The following is a 15,785-nucleotide window of genomic DNA, read 5'->3' on the forward strand; positions in this document are numbered from 1 at the left end:
CATAAGGCAACATTTCTAAATACAAACTCTCAAGAAGAAGCAAGTTAAATGCACAAATTGTTCTCTGTAAAAGCAAAAAATTGGAAATAACCAAAACGTCCAAATCTAGAGGATTAGTCAGGTAAATTGTGTGGCTCTTCATACTTGGATGTTATGCAACCGTTCTTTAAAGGAGACAGACTCTGAAATAACACAGAATTGTTACCGCAGGGCAGGAAGGAAGTTTGCCAAAATGATAATAGGATTATGTTTGGGTGATGAATGTCTGGGTTTTTTAAAATATCTCTAAGCTCCAGCTGTGAGGGAAGATGGCTGGCTAGTGAGGTATGCGAGGGTGCCTGTGCGGTTGTGGGATAAAGAAGGTTTTACCAGTTGTTTGCCGTGGAGTTCCTTGTGCTCCCTTTGCATCAGTGACACCGTAGTTCATCAGAGCCTTTCTGCTCAGTCTTACCAAGGCCTCACCTCAAAACCCATCCGTTCCACATTTTTATAGCAAAAAGGTATGTAAGACCAAGTATTAGGAAGCTTGAGCTCAGTGTGTATGTGTCTGGGTCTCTCCTAATTCATCCACCTTCTCCTTCCCAACCTGGGGCTAATATGAACAGGGTTAAGCCTGAATATCATAATCACTAGCCACCTTTTACTGAGTGCTTGCCATGTGCTAGACCCTATTTTTCACTCTTTATGTAGATGTTATTTAGTTAATACTCACAAAGATCTTGAGGGTAGGTACTTCTATTCTACCCCTTTTACAGATGGAGGAACTGAGGCACAGACAGAGCTACTGCTGAGACCTGGGTTCAGTGTGAAAGTCAGAACTCTGCCTTTTCAACCATTACACTCTGTTGCCTCCTTGAAGTGCACAAGCTGGGTGGGTAAAACCAGACATGGGCACAAGCCTTTTGGGGAAGAGTGAGCTATTACTTAGCATCAAGGTCATTAAAGCACCAGGAATCTCTCTGGCAGCAACTTGATGTAAACAGTTAAGTTCTTTACCCCTATTTATATCTCAGAACTACAAAGTAATTTCAAAGTCTTTTATTTTCCATTTAGATTTCAAGGTTCTTTGTTTTGGTGGCAATCTATTTCTCATTGTAATTAATACTTTGAAAACTAGATTTTGGTACACACCCTCAAATCGGCTGCCCAGCTCTTTGGTACCATTAGAAAAAGATGGCTGTGATTGCAAAGCATCCCTGTTTGCCATGAGCTCTTTGAAGAAACGGGGTCACAGAAGACCAAGTGCATTACCCAAGCTTAGTGTGGATTAGCCCTTCTCAGTCTGGGGACAAAGGCTCACTGGGAGAATCCCGGCCTGGGTTGCTGTCATTCGTTTATTTCTCAAGGCAGCTGCTCTCCCGAGGAGGTGGCAGCCAGTTTTGTCCGTGAACATCCTCCCAAACGTCTGAGCTCCCACGATGCACAGCTGCTCATGAGAAAGGTCTGCCTTCTCGACTCTGACGGCCCCTTCAGGCCCGCCTTTCCTCCCCGCCTTTCTTCATTTTTCTTCCTTCTTCTTTCCTTCTTTTTTGTTAAAATATATATAGTAAAGTGCAGAAATCTTAGTTACACCATTCAATAACTCTTGACAGACTGATCCCATATAACCCAGGCGCCTGTGAAGATAGAGAATATTCCACCATCCCCGAAAGTCTCCTCCTGCTCCTGCTTGTCATCACTCCACTCAGAGTAATCCTTGTTCCAGTTTTTTACACCAATGATTAACTTGGTTCAGACCTTTTTAAAGAAGCCATAAAATTTGATTTGTGATTTTGAAGAAAGCCTTAGTGACGTGTGCACCGGCTGAGGTGCCCGAGACGTCGTGGATGAGATATGAGACAGATTCGCACTGACTGCTGAGCCCTGTGGAGGAAAAGGGGTGGCACAGCTACTCCCTCAAGGGGAGAGCCCCTGACCCCTGCCTAGACAGGCTTTTATTGGGTTTAATTTGTGCAGGAATGCAGGTACAGCTCATTAATCATTGTCAGGCAGTAAGGATCAAACAGTAGATAGCATACAGAAAACTATTAGGGCTTCTTCTGAGTCAGGGTCTATCGGCTAAAAAGCTACAAAACTTTGGGAAACAAACTCATTTCCTGCTCGGACCTTTATCATTGAACTAAGAGCATTCTTAGCAAAGCAGGCTTCACAGGATTTTACATATCCTTTCTCAGGCCTGATCACCTGGGGAGCCAGCCCTTTCCGGCACAGGGCTGCACCCCCCTCTGTCATTGTTTCAGGCTTAAGTCAGGCAGGGGAGGCAGACAGGCAAGGAATTTTCGGAGACCTCTCGTGGACTCAGGCGAATCAGGCTTCCTCAAAGCTGAGGGGCGAGGGAAGCTTTCCTTCACCCCCTTTCTCCATAGCCCCCCAAGTCCTTCCCTGGAGCCTTCATGTGGTCATGCCTGTCTTAGTTGGTTCCCCCCTTGGGGAATCTTACCCGTCATTGGCCAACTGATCAGGCATTGGGGGCCAGTTATGAAAACAGGAGCAGAAGTGGCGCCAGGGAGATAAGCTTTGTCTCCTTAGTGGCTGATGGTCCGAAGGTCGCTCACTCAGCCTTAGCCATGGCAGGTTACAGCTCCTGGAACCAGGCAGGGCCGTTCCCAGCACCTGAGGGCTTGGTCACCCATCTGGCCTGGGAAGTGTTGCCCTGTTCACATATGGTGGTTCTAAGTCCCCCCGTGTGACAGAATGTCAGGAAAATGGGCTGAGTGGCCCGGCATTTGTCCCCTCTCCTTCAGACTCCCGTCGGGAACATCCAGTTTTGGCATTCATGTCTAGAAAGTGAGTTTACTTGATGTGTCTTTAGACACCAGGTAGGTTAGAGACATTAATTAGTCTACAACTAGACGGCGCAGGAATGCATTGCAGGTTGCACACAAAGTGTTCATCCCTGAGTGTTCATTTCTCTACCGATGCTTTTCTGTGATTGCTTTCCCCACCAGGTCAGCTGTAACGGGGAAGCAGTCGTTCTCTGCTCAGGTATTTGTCCTAATTATACCATGTTGTTTCCACTTGGTAACTGGTAGGTCCTTGGTCTATGAAACTTACTGAGTTGCCCACTGCATAGAGAACAGCATGCATTCTACAGAAGAAATATCAGGTATGAAACGGCAGGAAGAAGCTACTGCATCTAAAACTAGATGCATAAATATTAATGACACAGACCAACATCTTTGTAGTTAGTTCAGTCCACTTGGAAGAAAACTTTACGCTGCAAGGACTCTGGATTAGAGGCTCAAAGCAGGGAAATCATTTCCAGAGTAGAAAGCGTGATTGAGGTTGTATAGGAATCTTTGAACTGTTTACATCGTTGCTTCATTCTAGGTAGAATTTAAAGTTCCTTAATGAACCAAATTGCCACTTTGATTTTGGTAATGCTGGTGTAATAGTCATTGTTTGTTTCACACCTAGAAACTGCCAAGTATTGCACTGTATGCTTTACATTTGTTCTCATTTAATCCTGGTAACAGTCCCAGGTCAGTAGCATAATCCCTGATTCTGCAGGTGAAGAAATTGGGGCTCAGAGATGAAACTTCCCTAACACTGACAAATCTGGGATCTGAATGCATATCATCCTTTGAAAGTCCTTTCTTGTTTCTCCATTGTTAGTCCTGGCTTTACCAACGCTAAAAAAGACTTGTTTCTTCTCATGAAGACGTCATGTAATCATTCCCATTGAAAGACATCTAGTACTTTGCTCCAGTGAAGAAGTCCCAGCATGTTAGTGCCACGTTGCAGTCAGGTTGCCTGGGCTGAGGAGAGCAGAGCACACGGTCTTAAACTCCAAATCGTGGCTCCTTAATGTTTACTTTAGCTAGAAGTTATACCAGCATTTTCTGTTCCCCTTTCCTTTTACACCTGGGACCCGTGAACTCAAACTCCCTCTTGAGGTGGACGCGTATCTCCTCTAGGCACAGACCACGTGGGAACTTGGAAGCAAAAACCACCTGTTGTAGCGAGACAAATGAATTGTTATCCAAGGCTTTATCTTGTGGAGATGAGTTAAAGTTTAGTAGACTTGGAACAAAGAAAGACTCAGTCCTGGAAAACAAAACTAATCCGTCTCTGCCCGGTAAAATCTATGAAAAAGACATTCTCCTGGCTCTGGTCAATTGAAAATCACATAGGTGCTTTGATTCCAGTATTTTCCTCAGTATAATACAAATTCTTTTGTGCCTTATTTCCATGTGACATAAGCAGTGAATTTCAGAGTACTTCCTATTGCTGTGGCATGTCAGGAAGACAGTTTATTTTTAATAATGATAGTGTTTTTATCATCTTGCCAGTCTACAGTGTTTTGGAGACAGAACCGCCCTTGTGTCTTGCTTGGCTGTTCTCAGTTGACAGAAGGTGGGTGTGGTTAGGAGAATGCTCTCCCCCACAAAGGTGCTCATGTCCTAACCCTGGGAACTTTTGAGTGTGTTACTTTATGTGGTAAAAAGGGACTTTACAGAGGCAACTAAGGTAAAGATCTTCAGATGGGGAATCTGTCCCGGATAATCCAGATGGGCCCAGTATCATCACAAGGACCCTTATAAGAGGAAGGCAGGAGAGTTAGAATGAGAAAAAGTGACAAGACTGTGGAAGCAGGGAAAGAAAGATGGGCAGATCCTATGCCATTGGCTTTGAAGATGGAAAATGGGACCACAATCCAGGGAGTATGCAGGTGGGCTCTAGGCAAAGAAATAGAGTCTCCCCTAGAATTTCCAGGGAATGCAGAATTCCAGCCTCCAGAACGGTTACTCCAGAGAGTGAATTTACGTTGTTTTAAGTGGATAAATTTGTGCAGATTTGTTATAGCAGCAATAGGGGAAATTACCCAATACATTGTAGTGAAGAATGGTTACATTGTAATGCAAGCCAAATGTCTGTAATTGCTTGTCTAGATCACGTTTTATATTAGTCAGATTAGGCTAGGCTATGCTGGGTTACAAATCAGGCCCCCCACACACACACATCCTGACTTAGCGATGGGAAACAACAAGGCCTTATTTCTTGCTCCTACTACATGCCCATTTCAAGTTGGAGGGGTCTCTGTGCTGTGCCCATCTCACTCAGGGACCTAGGCTGACAGCCTCCACCATGTGGAATACGGCTGGTCACAATGGGAAGGTCAAGGGAATGTAGCATGTTAGTCTTTATACTTCCTTCCAGAAGTGACACGTGTGACTTATGCTCACAGGCTGCTGACCATGGCAAGTTGTACGGCCATGCCTAGTTTCACAGAAGGAAAATGAGAACATTGGTTAAGAATAGTAATTACTACCAAAGTCTTCTTCCTTAATAATGATTTTCTTGGACATCATTTTAGCAATTTATTATTGGCTAAAATTCAGGATGATATATCCCAGTCTGCCTCTGGGACTTGTTAATGTATAATACATTTTTTTTCTCTTACTAAATGCAGGAAATACTTCCCAATTAAAATAAGTGATGTTTAACTTAAGGTGGCCTGTAGAGGGCACACCTTCTCACAGAATCACGGCCGTTGAGGGGTCTCCTTGTTCTGTGTACTGCGACACGCCCTCTGCTTGCAGAATGCATTCTAAAGGCTTCTATAAACACATTTTAAACATTAACCATTTGATTTTACCATTTGAAAGATTAACCATAGGGAAGTTTATGCAGAAAATTAATCTCCAGTTAATTTTCACTGGAGATTACAATATGACCTTTTCATTTTTTGCTTCCCTTATCCCTTTGGTAAACAGATGTTAAAGGGCTTTTGTTAATTTGATTGATTTTAATTTGATTGAGTTTCCCCAGATGCCACTGTGTTTTTAACCTCTTCAAAAAACTTTAGTTTCATTTGTCAGCGTGACTAACTGCGATAGTCACTTAGAGTATTTTGTCCTTTCTCAGAGCACTTCCCTACATCTCCGAGGGCCCCCGGCACCAACTGAGGGGCGGGGGAGGGGGTGGCAGATGAAATGTTACCATTTTACAGGTGACAGCATTGGACAGCAAACAAACAATAATACCACCCACTTCTACATTTGACAAAAGTAGCCACGACTGTACTAAAACAGGGAAATGACCCCCTGGCCCAGTTGAGGCCATGGAGTTCTCTGGCGATCACCGAGGTCAGGGTGCTCAGGCCCGCAGCTGAAACGTCCCCCGCCCCTTTCTTCTTCCAGGACTTGCCCTCCTTTCCTCAGGGGTGATTTGAGTGGATTCAGCTCGGGTTAGTTTGAGAAAGGTTTGTAGAGCTAATACATGGTTTATTGTTTCTATAGTAAGGGATGGGGAAGCATCGTATATAAGCTACACGTTTTTCTAGGAAGGAGCTTTTTTTCTGGGGAAGAGTAATACAATTTTGCAAATATAAAAACAGTGTAGTAACTCCTCAGTGATTCAGCCTTAAATAACCATAGAAAATGTAGGTAGCTATTATTTGGGCGGGGATTTTCCACCATCCTGGGTCACCTCGGTATCCATGACGACAACACAGCCAGCCAGTATGCCAGGCTCCCAGATCCTTGACCACTGCACTGTGGCGCCGCGGTCCCCACCTCCCTCCAGCCTCTGTTTGCAGGATCGCACCGCAGCACCTGTGGAGCCGTCTCTCTGGGCCCATGTTGGTGGCCGTCCAGCTTTCTCATACTTGACTCACGCTGTTCTTGTTTTTGGATCAAAAGGCAGGACAGTCATTTTGACCCTTTTACATGGTTCCTATCAACTCCCTTCCATCTTGGCTTTCTTTGCCATCTGCCTAGTCCTTGGCTTTTGAGGTCATTTATGTCTGTCCTAGGACAAGCCACTATCTTGGTTTGCTCAGGACTGAGAGTCTCCTCCGAACTGACACTGGAATAGTCTTGCACAAACCAGCCTATTGGTCCCCCCGTCTATCACAGCCATCTGTGGAAGTTCCATATGGTGGCGTCTCGGGCATCTCCTCTCAACTCCGTGTTCAGTGACATCGCATGGGTAGCTCGAAATCAACCATGGTGGGAGTATTTATACCATGGAAATCACAAATGCTGCAAACATGGACTGGATTTGTTGTTTGTTGATTGTCTAGACTGAAGAATTAATGGAGAACATGTTAGGATTGCAGATTAAACTTAGAAGTGTGTGTGTCTGGAGACATCATATTGTGACTAGAACAGAGTTGAGGAAGCATTCTCCAGTATTCGAGAGCTATTGGGTTGCCAAAAGTTCATTTAGTTTTTTCTGTAAAATAAATGATACATTTTTTATTTTCACCAATAACTTTATTGATTTGGATATTTTGAGTGCGTTGGCTGTCTCCCATTCTTGGCTTCTAGTGGGCAGAGGTCGGAGTGCTGCTAAACATATTCCAATGTGTCAGCCAGACCCACAGCAAAAATTATTTGGCCAAAATGTCAATAGCACAAGAAACTTTGCAAACTACTTTTGACATGTTCTATCAGTCACAGCACCTTCTCCGTACACTGCACAAATCTTTTGTGTTTCAGTTGCATTTTTACCTTTCTTGAAATAATAAAGCATAATATGACAGAAATGCATATTTTCTTAAATCTTCAATATTAAAATGGCTGCACCAAAAATTCACCAATTTTTAAAATTAATTTATTTTTATTTAATTGTTCAAGTACAGTTTTCTTTTACTCCCATCCCAACCCACCCCCCTCACCAATTTTTTATGCACGTTGATATGACAGTTATCACAACAGAATCAAATAAAATAGTTTCAACTGAAGATAAAGACAACTAAGCACTACTAGAGCCATTGTATAGAAGAAAATTAATGAACTTTTTAGCCAACCCAATATTATCTGATTCAGCAAAGAACACGAATTTGACAGACAAGTGAAACTCTGAAATATGTCTCTGCTGTTTCACTGTAATCCTACTCCTTAACGTGAAAACATCACCGATATTCACGTCAGAATTCTCCTCTTCCGTGAAAGAATGGGTCTAGTTTGATTATGGGCCCAAGAGTTGGGCAAAAATTCTCAAAGCCTCCTGTGCAAATCAGGTGGCTATCGTGTTTGCAGTAAAAGACGGTTATATATTTTATTGCTAGTAAATTGTGTACTACACGTCCTTTATATCAATGAAATTTATAATAAACAGGTGTGCGTGCATTATGCTTTTTCCACTTTGGAAAGTCAGTTCTGTTTTTCTTTATCCTCACCTGAGGACATTCTTTTCATTGCTGAGAGAGGAAAATATTGGTGGCCTTCTCATACGGGCCCCGACCAGGACTCGAACCCCACAACCTTTTTGATTTATGGGACTAGGTCCAACCAACTGAGCCACACTGGCCAGGGGCTAATGGTGGGAGAGGGGCACTATTTCGCCCCCACATCGGCAGGGATCCTGCTATACATCCTACAGTGCAGAGGGCAGGTCCCGCAACAAAGAGCTACCCGAGTTAAAATGTCGGTATTGGCAAGTTTGAGAACTCTGCTCCAGGGCATAAGCAAAATAAACTAGGTATATCTAAAACTTCTTCACATTGAGAATCCAACTCTTCTGAGTCATTTTTTTTCCTTTGGTGTTGATTTTTGTTTGCTTGCTTTGTTTTTTACGTGTTTTTATTAATTGAGGAATAACACACAATGAAGTGCACAGACCTTAAATATATAGTTAGATGAGCTTTGAGAAGTGCATACAGTCATGTGGTCCACACCCCAAACATACAGAATATTTTCATCAACCCTAAAGTTCCGTGTTTTCACTTCCCACTCAGCCCCCTGATCTGATTCCAAAACACCCAGTGATCTGTTTTCCCTAGATTTCCATCACCGTAGCTGTGCCTGTTCCAGAACTATATGTAAATGAAATTATGTAATATATATATAATGTTCTGTGTCCATCTGGCTTCTGCTGCATAGCGTGTTTTAAAAATTCATCTATGTCATTTTATGTCAGCTTGATCTCTTTTGCCACTGAGTAATATTCCATTGTATTAATATACTGTGGTTTTTTAGAATCCATTTTACTGTTTGTAGACACACACTGTTTTCAGTTTGGCTAATAAGAATGGAGCTGCTATGAACACCTCTTGCGCGAGACATTTGTTAACATATGTTCTCATTTCTCTTGGATAAATATCTAGGAGTGGAATTGCACATTTGTATAGTACATGTATATGTTAACTTTCAAGAAACTAACAGCTCCCCAAAGTTGGGACCTGCCCCTTTACTCATGGAGCTACACTCTCCATATTTCATAGATTTGTTCTAAAGAATCAATTAGATCGTGCACGTAAAGAGTTTAGTGTGGTACCTGGCCAAGTAAGAACTTGACTTACTAGCCGTTGTTGGAGTGACTCTGGCCGATGGCTTCCAGACCTCTCATTCTCGACCACTAGGACTGTATCTCCGGCTGCCTGCTTCTGCAGCATCAGGATTTGGCTGTGCTATAGGCAGCTCCACCAGCCTGGACCAAACCGAGCTCTTCTCCTCATCCTCTATCCCCAAACCTGGTTCTGTTCTCCTGTGCCTTCACCTATTATGGTGGATCCTCTCAGTTGCCCAAGACCTCTCCCCTCCTCGGAGAACAATAGATTGCCCACACCTGCACCTGTTAACTCTACTGTCTTACTAGCTCTCATTATGTCCATTTCTCTCCATTCCCCACTGTTGCTGCCTTACTTCAGACCTTCAGTGTCTGTATCCCGGACTACAACAGCCTTGTAACTGAGGCCCGTACCTTGAAGATTACCTCCTCCAGTGCACTGCCTATATTGCAACCAGAGGGATTGGTCCACAATACACACTGGCTTCTGCCATGATCCAGTTAGAAGAACCCTTAGTGGCTTCCCAGTATAAAGCCTCAACCCCTTATGTTCCTTTCAAGGCCTCGTGCTCCAGTTCCATCCCTTACCCCTTTCATAAGCGTGGCTCCCTCCCCTAAGATTTCTTCCCATACCCAATCTTTTGCTTAGATCCTTTGCTTGGGCTGCTTGTTCTATAAAGAATAAGTATCCTTCCCTCCCCTATCTCATCCTCCCCATCCCCTTCACCTCACATATACCCATCAGGACTCCACCAAGTTGTATCTAAGTTTTAGAAAGCATTCCCTGCCATCAGATTCCTTTACCCTGGGGGTGAGGTAAGCCACCCCCCCCCCCGCCACGGGTGCCCTGACACTCAGTACTTACCCCTAGCATGGCTTTCATCACACTGTGCTCCCTGACTTCTACCCTAGGCTCCTACCCTAGACTGAGTTCTCAGAGGACAAGCACTGTTTTTGGCTCATGCTAGCATCCCTAGTGTCTGGAACATGCAGGCACTCAGTAAACATTTGGGAAATTGAATTGTACTGATGGTGTAAGAGAGTTTACTTAATTTGCTATTGGACCTGTTGGGAAAGAGTGATCAGGGAGTGCAGTCAACAGCATTTGGAATTAGCAGGTTCTTACCTGTTTATCTCGTTTTCACAGCCCGATGAAAATTCACTGGATTTTTCCTCTTGTATGCTGCGGCCTGGGATTAAAAACGCTCAGGAACTTGCTTGTGGGGTGTGCCTGTTAAACGTGGACTCCAGGAGCCGGGTAAGTCACACGCCTTTCCCCGCAGATGGCAAAGTGCATTCTAAACGTGGCCGGGGGGACAACCCCATTCAGATCACCGCGCTATGAGGTCAGTGCCCAGAGGTGGTGGGGATTTTTTGAAGTCCTGAAATCTGACCACAGAAATAAACATACCGTTTCAAAAGAGCAGTGGGGGAAGCTGTTGAGGGGAAGCGTGGGGTTTGCATTGTGCCTGCCGCGCCCAGTAGGGTGGTAAAGAGAAAAGGAGTCGTTTGCAGGCAAGAGGCTCTGTTCTGGATATTTTGTTGACCTGACGGTTTCAACGTTATTTCAGAAAGAAGAGAAGCCTGCAGAGGAACATCCTAAAAAAGTATGAACCAGTTACACATTATCTTAGTGTCTCCATCTTAATTTCGAATGTGGAAGGCAAATCAGATGATTCCACTGCATCCCGAACTGTCCAATCATGAATGCTTTGCTGAGTCACCTTCGTCCCCGTATTTGATTTAGTCAACCAACTGTCTGTGTGGGTCCGCTTCTGTCTTGTTTGCATGCTTGTGTCTCGTAATTGGCTTCTGGTGTTGTGCTGAGCAGAGTAACAGAATGAGCAACTTCTGGGAGATCGGAAGTCACAGTGACACACAGTGAGATCAAAGAGCTTCAGGATTTGGCCATTATCAGACAGAAAACAAATCGTTTGAGTTTTGTTTTATTTCTTTATTTATAATGCTTTAAAAAGCACTATAAATAGTCCCCAGGATGTGGTTGTGGTTAGGAGCGGCTGGCTGTAACTCACCTATAAACATTATTCATCTGGAAATTATTCTCCTGTGTTTAATATCTTCTTCTTTTTAAAACAAACCTGTACCTATTTGGACTTTTAAATTATGTTGATTCAGTTATCAGCTCCCAGTGGCATTGGACCCTAAGGGTTTATGATCTTACGTTTTCTTTCATGATAGGACTGTAATTAGCCACTAAACTTAAGGGATTACATGTTATTGGCCACCTTCGGGGAAGGGCTTCCTTCACCACAACGTGGTGGATAAAAATTAGCCACAGTCTTTGGCTGTGTTAGTTCCCCTTCTCATGACAATGTCCTACCCTGCACAGACTTTCCTATGAACTCTGGCCACCTTTTGCTGAAATTAGGTTTAATGGTAAAGATTTTTTTATATCTTTAGTGAGCAGTGAAACACTTTCTGACCTGAATTTCGATAGCCACCTGCTCAGCTTCTGTGTGTGTGCCCGTTTGGCCATGGCCTCTGTGACCTGGAGAAGTGAACGTGCGGCTCTGAGGTGCAGAAGCCTGACTTGCTCCACGTGTCTGTTTGTTCCTGGCAGGCGTTCAACTCGGAAACAGACAGCTTCAAGCTGGCTTACGGAGGACACCAGTATCACGCCAGCTGTGCCAACTTCTGGATCAACTGTGTTGAGCCAAAACCTCCTGGCCTCATCCTGCCTGATTTGCTCTGAAAAGCTCCTCTATGAAGTACCAGCTGGGTTGGGGGGGGGGGTTGGGGGGAGGGGTCACACCCATGGGTGACAGGGACCGATGAACAGAATGCAAGTACTGCAAACTTCACCTGTATTAGTTTATATGAAGAATTCCCCAATGGGTGGGTGTGAAAAAAGATGCAGTAGTTTTTAGTCATTCTTACAGGTGACCTTTGTCCCCTGGGTCCCGCTGCCAGTCTTTGGGATTTGTGGTAAAATTGCCCTACCCAAATTGCATGTGGGACCCAGGGAACAAAGGTCATCTGTAGTTTGCTAACTTACCTCTAGTTCTCTTCAGGTGTTTTACAGTAGGGACCACAACTTTCTCTATCTAAGGAATAATTTGCTGCTGCAGTATTGAAACTGTGAAGAACTGACATTTGAAGAAAACTAAATTATTGTTGTAGGATTGGAGTTGGCTAGAATGCTGAGCCAGTGCTTATTTATATCTAGAACATGTACTGTCTTGTGAAGTAGGGTGCACTTGTCTCCGTTTAGTGTGTGCATGTCTGAAATGAATAAAGAAGGGAAATTGTGATTGAAATGTTCTTTTACAGAAAAAATTCTGTCCATCTCCATTGAACAGTGACAGGTAAGGGCAGACGTACTAACTTTGCTGAAGCAACCGAACCAGTTCTCTACTCTCTTCCTTCATTTCTAAAACTGTCAACTTTCAAGACTTTTCCTCATAACTGACCTAAGTACTTAGCAATGGAGAATTTTCGTTTGGACAGAGGCCCAAATCCTTGGTTAGCGAGATGAATATCCTTCTCCTTTGGGGCCTTCACTGGAAACCTTCCGCTTTGCCTCACACGCAGGTTGTGAGCATGGTGCTGTTTTCAGGCAATTTGGAAAGACAGCTGAATGAAATCTTGTCGCGATGGCTTCTGTCCAAACTTCCAAAAATGACTGCATGGGTCATTTGACTGCCTGACTTCGCAGCATCTCTATGAGCGACCTGAAAATACGGGCTTAGGAGGTAGAGCTCCTGGCCTAGTGAGGCGAATAATATGATGTGTGTTCACGGTAAAGGTTACAGAACTTAGAAGCAGTGGAAGAAAACTGTTTCCTTCTAAAATTCAGAAAGAGCACTGAATTTTAGAAGGAAAAGGCTCATGCCTTTGTGGGGGATTTTGCCACATAAGCTAAATGCATAAAATCGGGGGGAAGCCACTGGGTAAAGATGGTGGTGTCCCTGGGAAGAACACGCCCGTCTCAGATACACAGTGCTGTGAATGGTTAGTTATGTGATTTATGAAGAGATTCTGAATCCTAGTGTTTCATTTTGTATGATTTATGCTCTCTGACCTAGGCTGTTTTTGTGAACTGAAAAATTTGGCTTTGCCTATAAAATTGCTGCTTTACATAATTAATAGATTCCTTTCCCTTCTCAGGACAAAACTTGAGGGAAATGTTTTGTTCCATGTTACACCTTTTACCAAAAAAAGGTATAAAGCATATTTCATTAGACAGAGATTGACGAGGCTTCTGTTTCACCTTACTGTGCACCAGAATGCAGGGAGGTGCTGATGAGATCAATGTTTTTCTCATTTGCTCCAATTGATAGCATCTCCATCTACTAAGGACTGAAACCTTCAGCACCTTTGCCTGCCGCAGGACTAGTGGAGCAGTGGTAACTGTGCACCCGGGACAGTTGCTAGCAGGCTTTTCCTGAGGCCTCTGTGCTCCGTCCGGTTCAGCCTGTGCAGCACCACAGGTTTCAAAGGGCACCCAGATTCAAGCAGGCTTCTAACTGGTTTTGTTTATGCCATCATAGACCATAACACAGTCTGTCTTGGCAGGAAGAATATCATTGTTTGACAGAATGTACACTGCTGAGACTTTCTTTTTTGAAAGTATGGATTATTTTGTCCCAATGGCCTGTATCAATGTTTTTAAAAGTATGCTCACCTGCTAACCAGACTGATTTCCATTCCTAGATATATTCCCTAATTTCTTAGATAAAATTTCTAATTACTGCTGACCTTCCTGAATATGGTAGGTTTAGTGACTCCATGAGAGGAGGAAGAGGCTTCAACAAACGACAAAGAGGCTTTGCTACGAAAAGTGTTCCTTACTTTCAGTATCTGTTTATAGAAATGTCGTGTTAGATACCACCAATAAGGATGTGGGGAGTGTGGAGTACCATTGCACTGATTTTATTTATGCAAGTTTATTAAAATGACTCAACACTGCATTCAGTTTCACCTCAGCTCTTGTTAGCAGAGTCCAGTGTCCTTGGAAACGGTAACCAAGGTTACTTATTTCCATACTGTGTATTGTGTTGGCAGCTTCACCCCACTGCTTGAGTGGCAATTAATAAGCCCTTCTTTAAACATTGTTTTGCCTTTAAATTTTTTATGGCACAGTGTGTAATTTTTGTCTGGACATGCTTACAGTAGAAGTGGCACAGGGTATACTGGGATATGATCCACGTTGTTTTTCCCGTGGCACTCTATAGGGGTTGCATATTTTAAACTGAGCATTTCGAGGTTGTGTTTTTGTTTGAAGATATCTTCTACTTGCCTTTTATTTAATGACAAGTGTGTTCTTAAGCTTCGAAAAGATTATAGGACCTTTATGCTACAGAAATATCAAATGCTCGTCCTACCTGGGATCACCACAGAAATTCCTCTGCCTCCTTCTAGGCCACACACCTACCTTTGTGACCAGCTAATAAACTGACATTTAGATTAGAAAGGTGTTAGGCTTCCCTGGGGCTAAGAATGCTTAGTTATTACATCCCAGCAGTGGTGCTTGCCAGAATTTCTGCAGGAAATTTCCTTAATTACTGAGAACATCTGTTACTAGGTGTTTTCTCACTATAGGACAGTGACTTTTTTGGACTTTTATCCAGAGACGAGACTTTCAGATTGTCTTGGTATTAAAGCAGCCACGGACTCCACAGCCACAGGACTGTTTTCTTGCTCCTTTGAATGACTTTTATTCATGTGCTGATATAACATCTCAGGTTCCTCTGATTTTCCATAGAAACTATTAACTCTACTGCAGTTTTTCTATTCAGACAGTAATGATGCGTTTATGAAAGTGGGCAAATGGTATGAAACAAGAAAAGGTAGAATTTGGATGGAAACCACCTGCTAGAGACCAGGTAAAATCTGAAAGATACAATTTATATAAATACGCAGCCCCTGGCATTACATTCATGGATTCTTGCCAAAATAGACCAAAAATCTAGCAAATTATTCCACGTATAAGCTAGCTACAACCTACCTGCCAAATGAAGTTAAAAAAAAAAGCACTGTGCCCAGTGGCTGCCCTACCAAGAAGGGGCAGCCTGGCAGTGCCCGGTGACTGCTCAGGAAATGGAATCAAGGAGAAGTAATTAAACCACCAAGTCCCTGATGAATTGTATTGTCAGACTTATTAGGAGCAGTTGAAACTTTGTCCGGGTTTCAACAGGGGAAGCTATTGTTATTTGCTTATCTCCTGTATTAACGTTTGGTTTAGGGCATTTGTGTGTGTTAATAGTCAGCAAAGGCACACCTTTTGTGGAAAACCAGTTTCTCTGCCGGAGGGTTCAGTTTTGGTGCACTCCAGTTACCAAGAGAACTAGAAACCGCCTTTTATCAGAGTGTACACTCTCTGCTATTTTCCACTGTCCCAGCACTGTAAACAGTACTAATACCTGCCCATCTGCAAGGATGTGAAATGTTGACATGATTCAGCTGGGACACCTATTTTATGTGATGTTCATCATTGACACAGGAGCCATATTTTAACATAATTATGGGAGAGCATCTTTCTCCCATCAGCACATACACACACATACACACACACGCCCAGAAATCCT

At 43.4% G+C, this 15,785-nt stretch overlaps 1 protein-coding gene across 16 annotated transcripts in view; it reads left to right on the forward strand.

The window, feature by feature from the left end:
• The window catches only part of SYNRG (synergin gamma), a 74,614-nt gene extending 58,894 nt beyond the window's left edge, over positions 1–15,720 (forward strand). For 13 of the 16 annotated variants that reach the window (XM_053654823.1, XM_037163589.2, XM_037163592.2 and 10 more), the window contains 3 exons: positions 10,385–10,495; positions 10,809–10,844; positions 11,819–15,720. In XM_053654823.1, coding sequence (XP_053510798.1) covers positions 10,385–10,495; positions 10,809–10,844; positions 11,819–11,950 — 279 coding nt within the window. In that variant the 3' untranslated portion in view covers positions 11,951–15,720. The remainder of the gene's footprint in view (positions 1–10,384; positions 10,496–10,808; positions 10,845–11,818) is intronic. The other 3 variants (XM_053654833.1, XM_037163598.2, XM_037163599.2) reach the window with 1 other exon arrangement.
• Positions 15,721–15,785: the final 65 nt, after the last annotated feature.

The sequence above is a fragment of the Artibeus jamaicensis genome, unplaced genomic scaffold (genome assembly GCF_021234435.1).
Source record: "Artibeus jamaicensis isolate MK-2021 breed Jamaican fruit bat unplaced genomic scaffold, CSHL_Jam_final contig_1998, whole genome shotgun sequence".
NCBI lineage: Eukaryota > Metazoa > Chordata > Mammalia > Chiroptera > Phyllostomidae > Artibeus > Artibeus jamaicensis.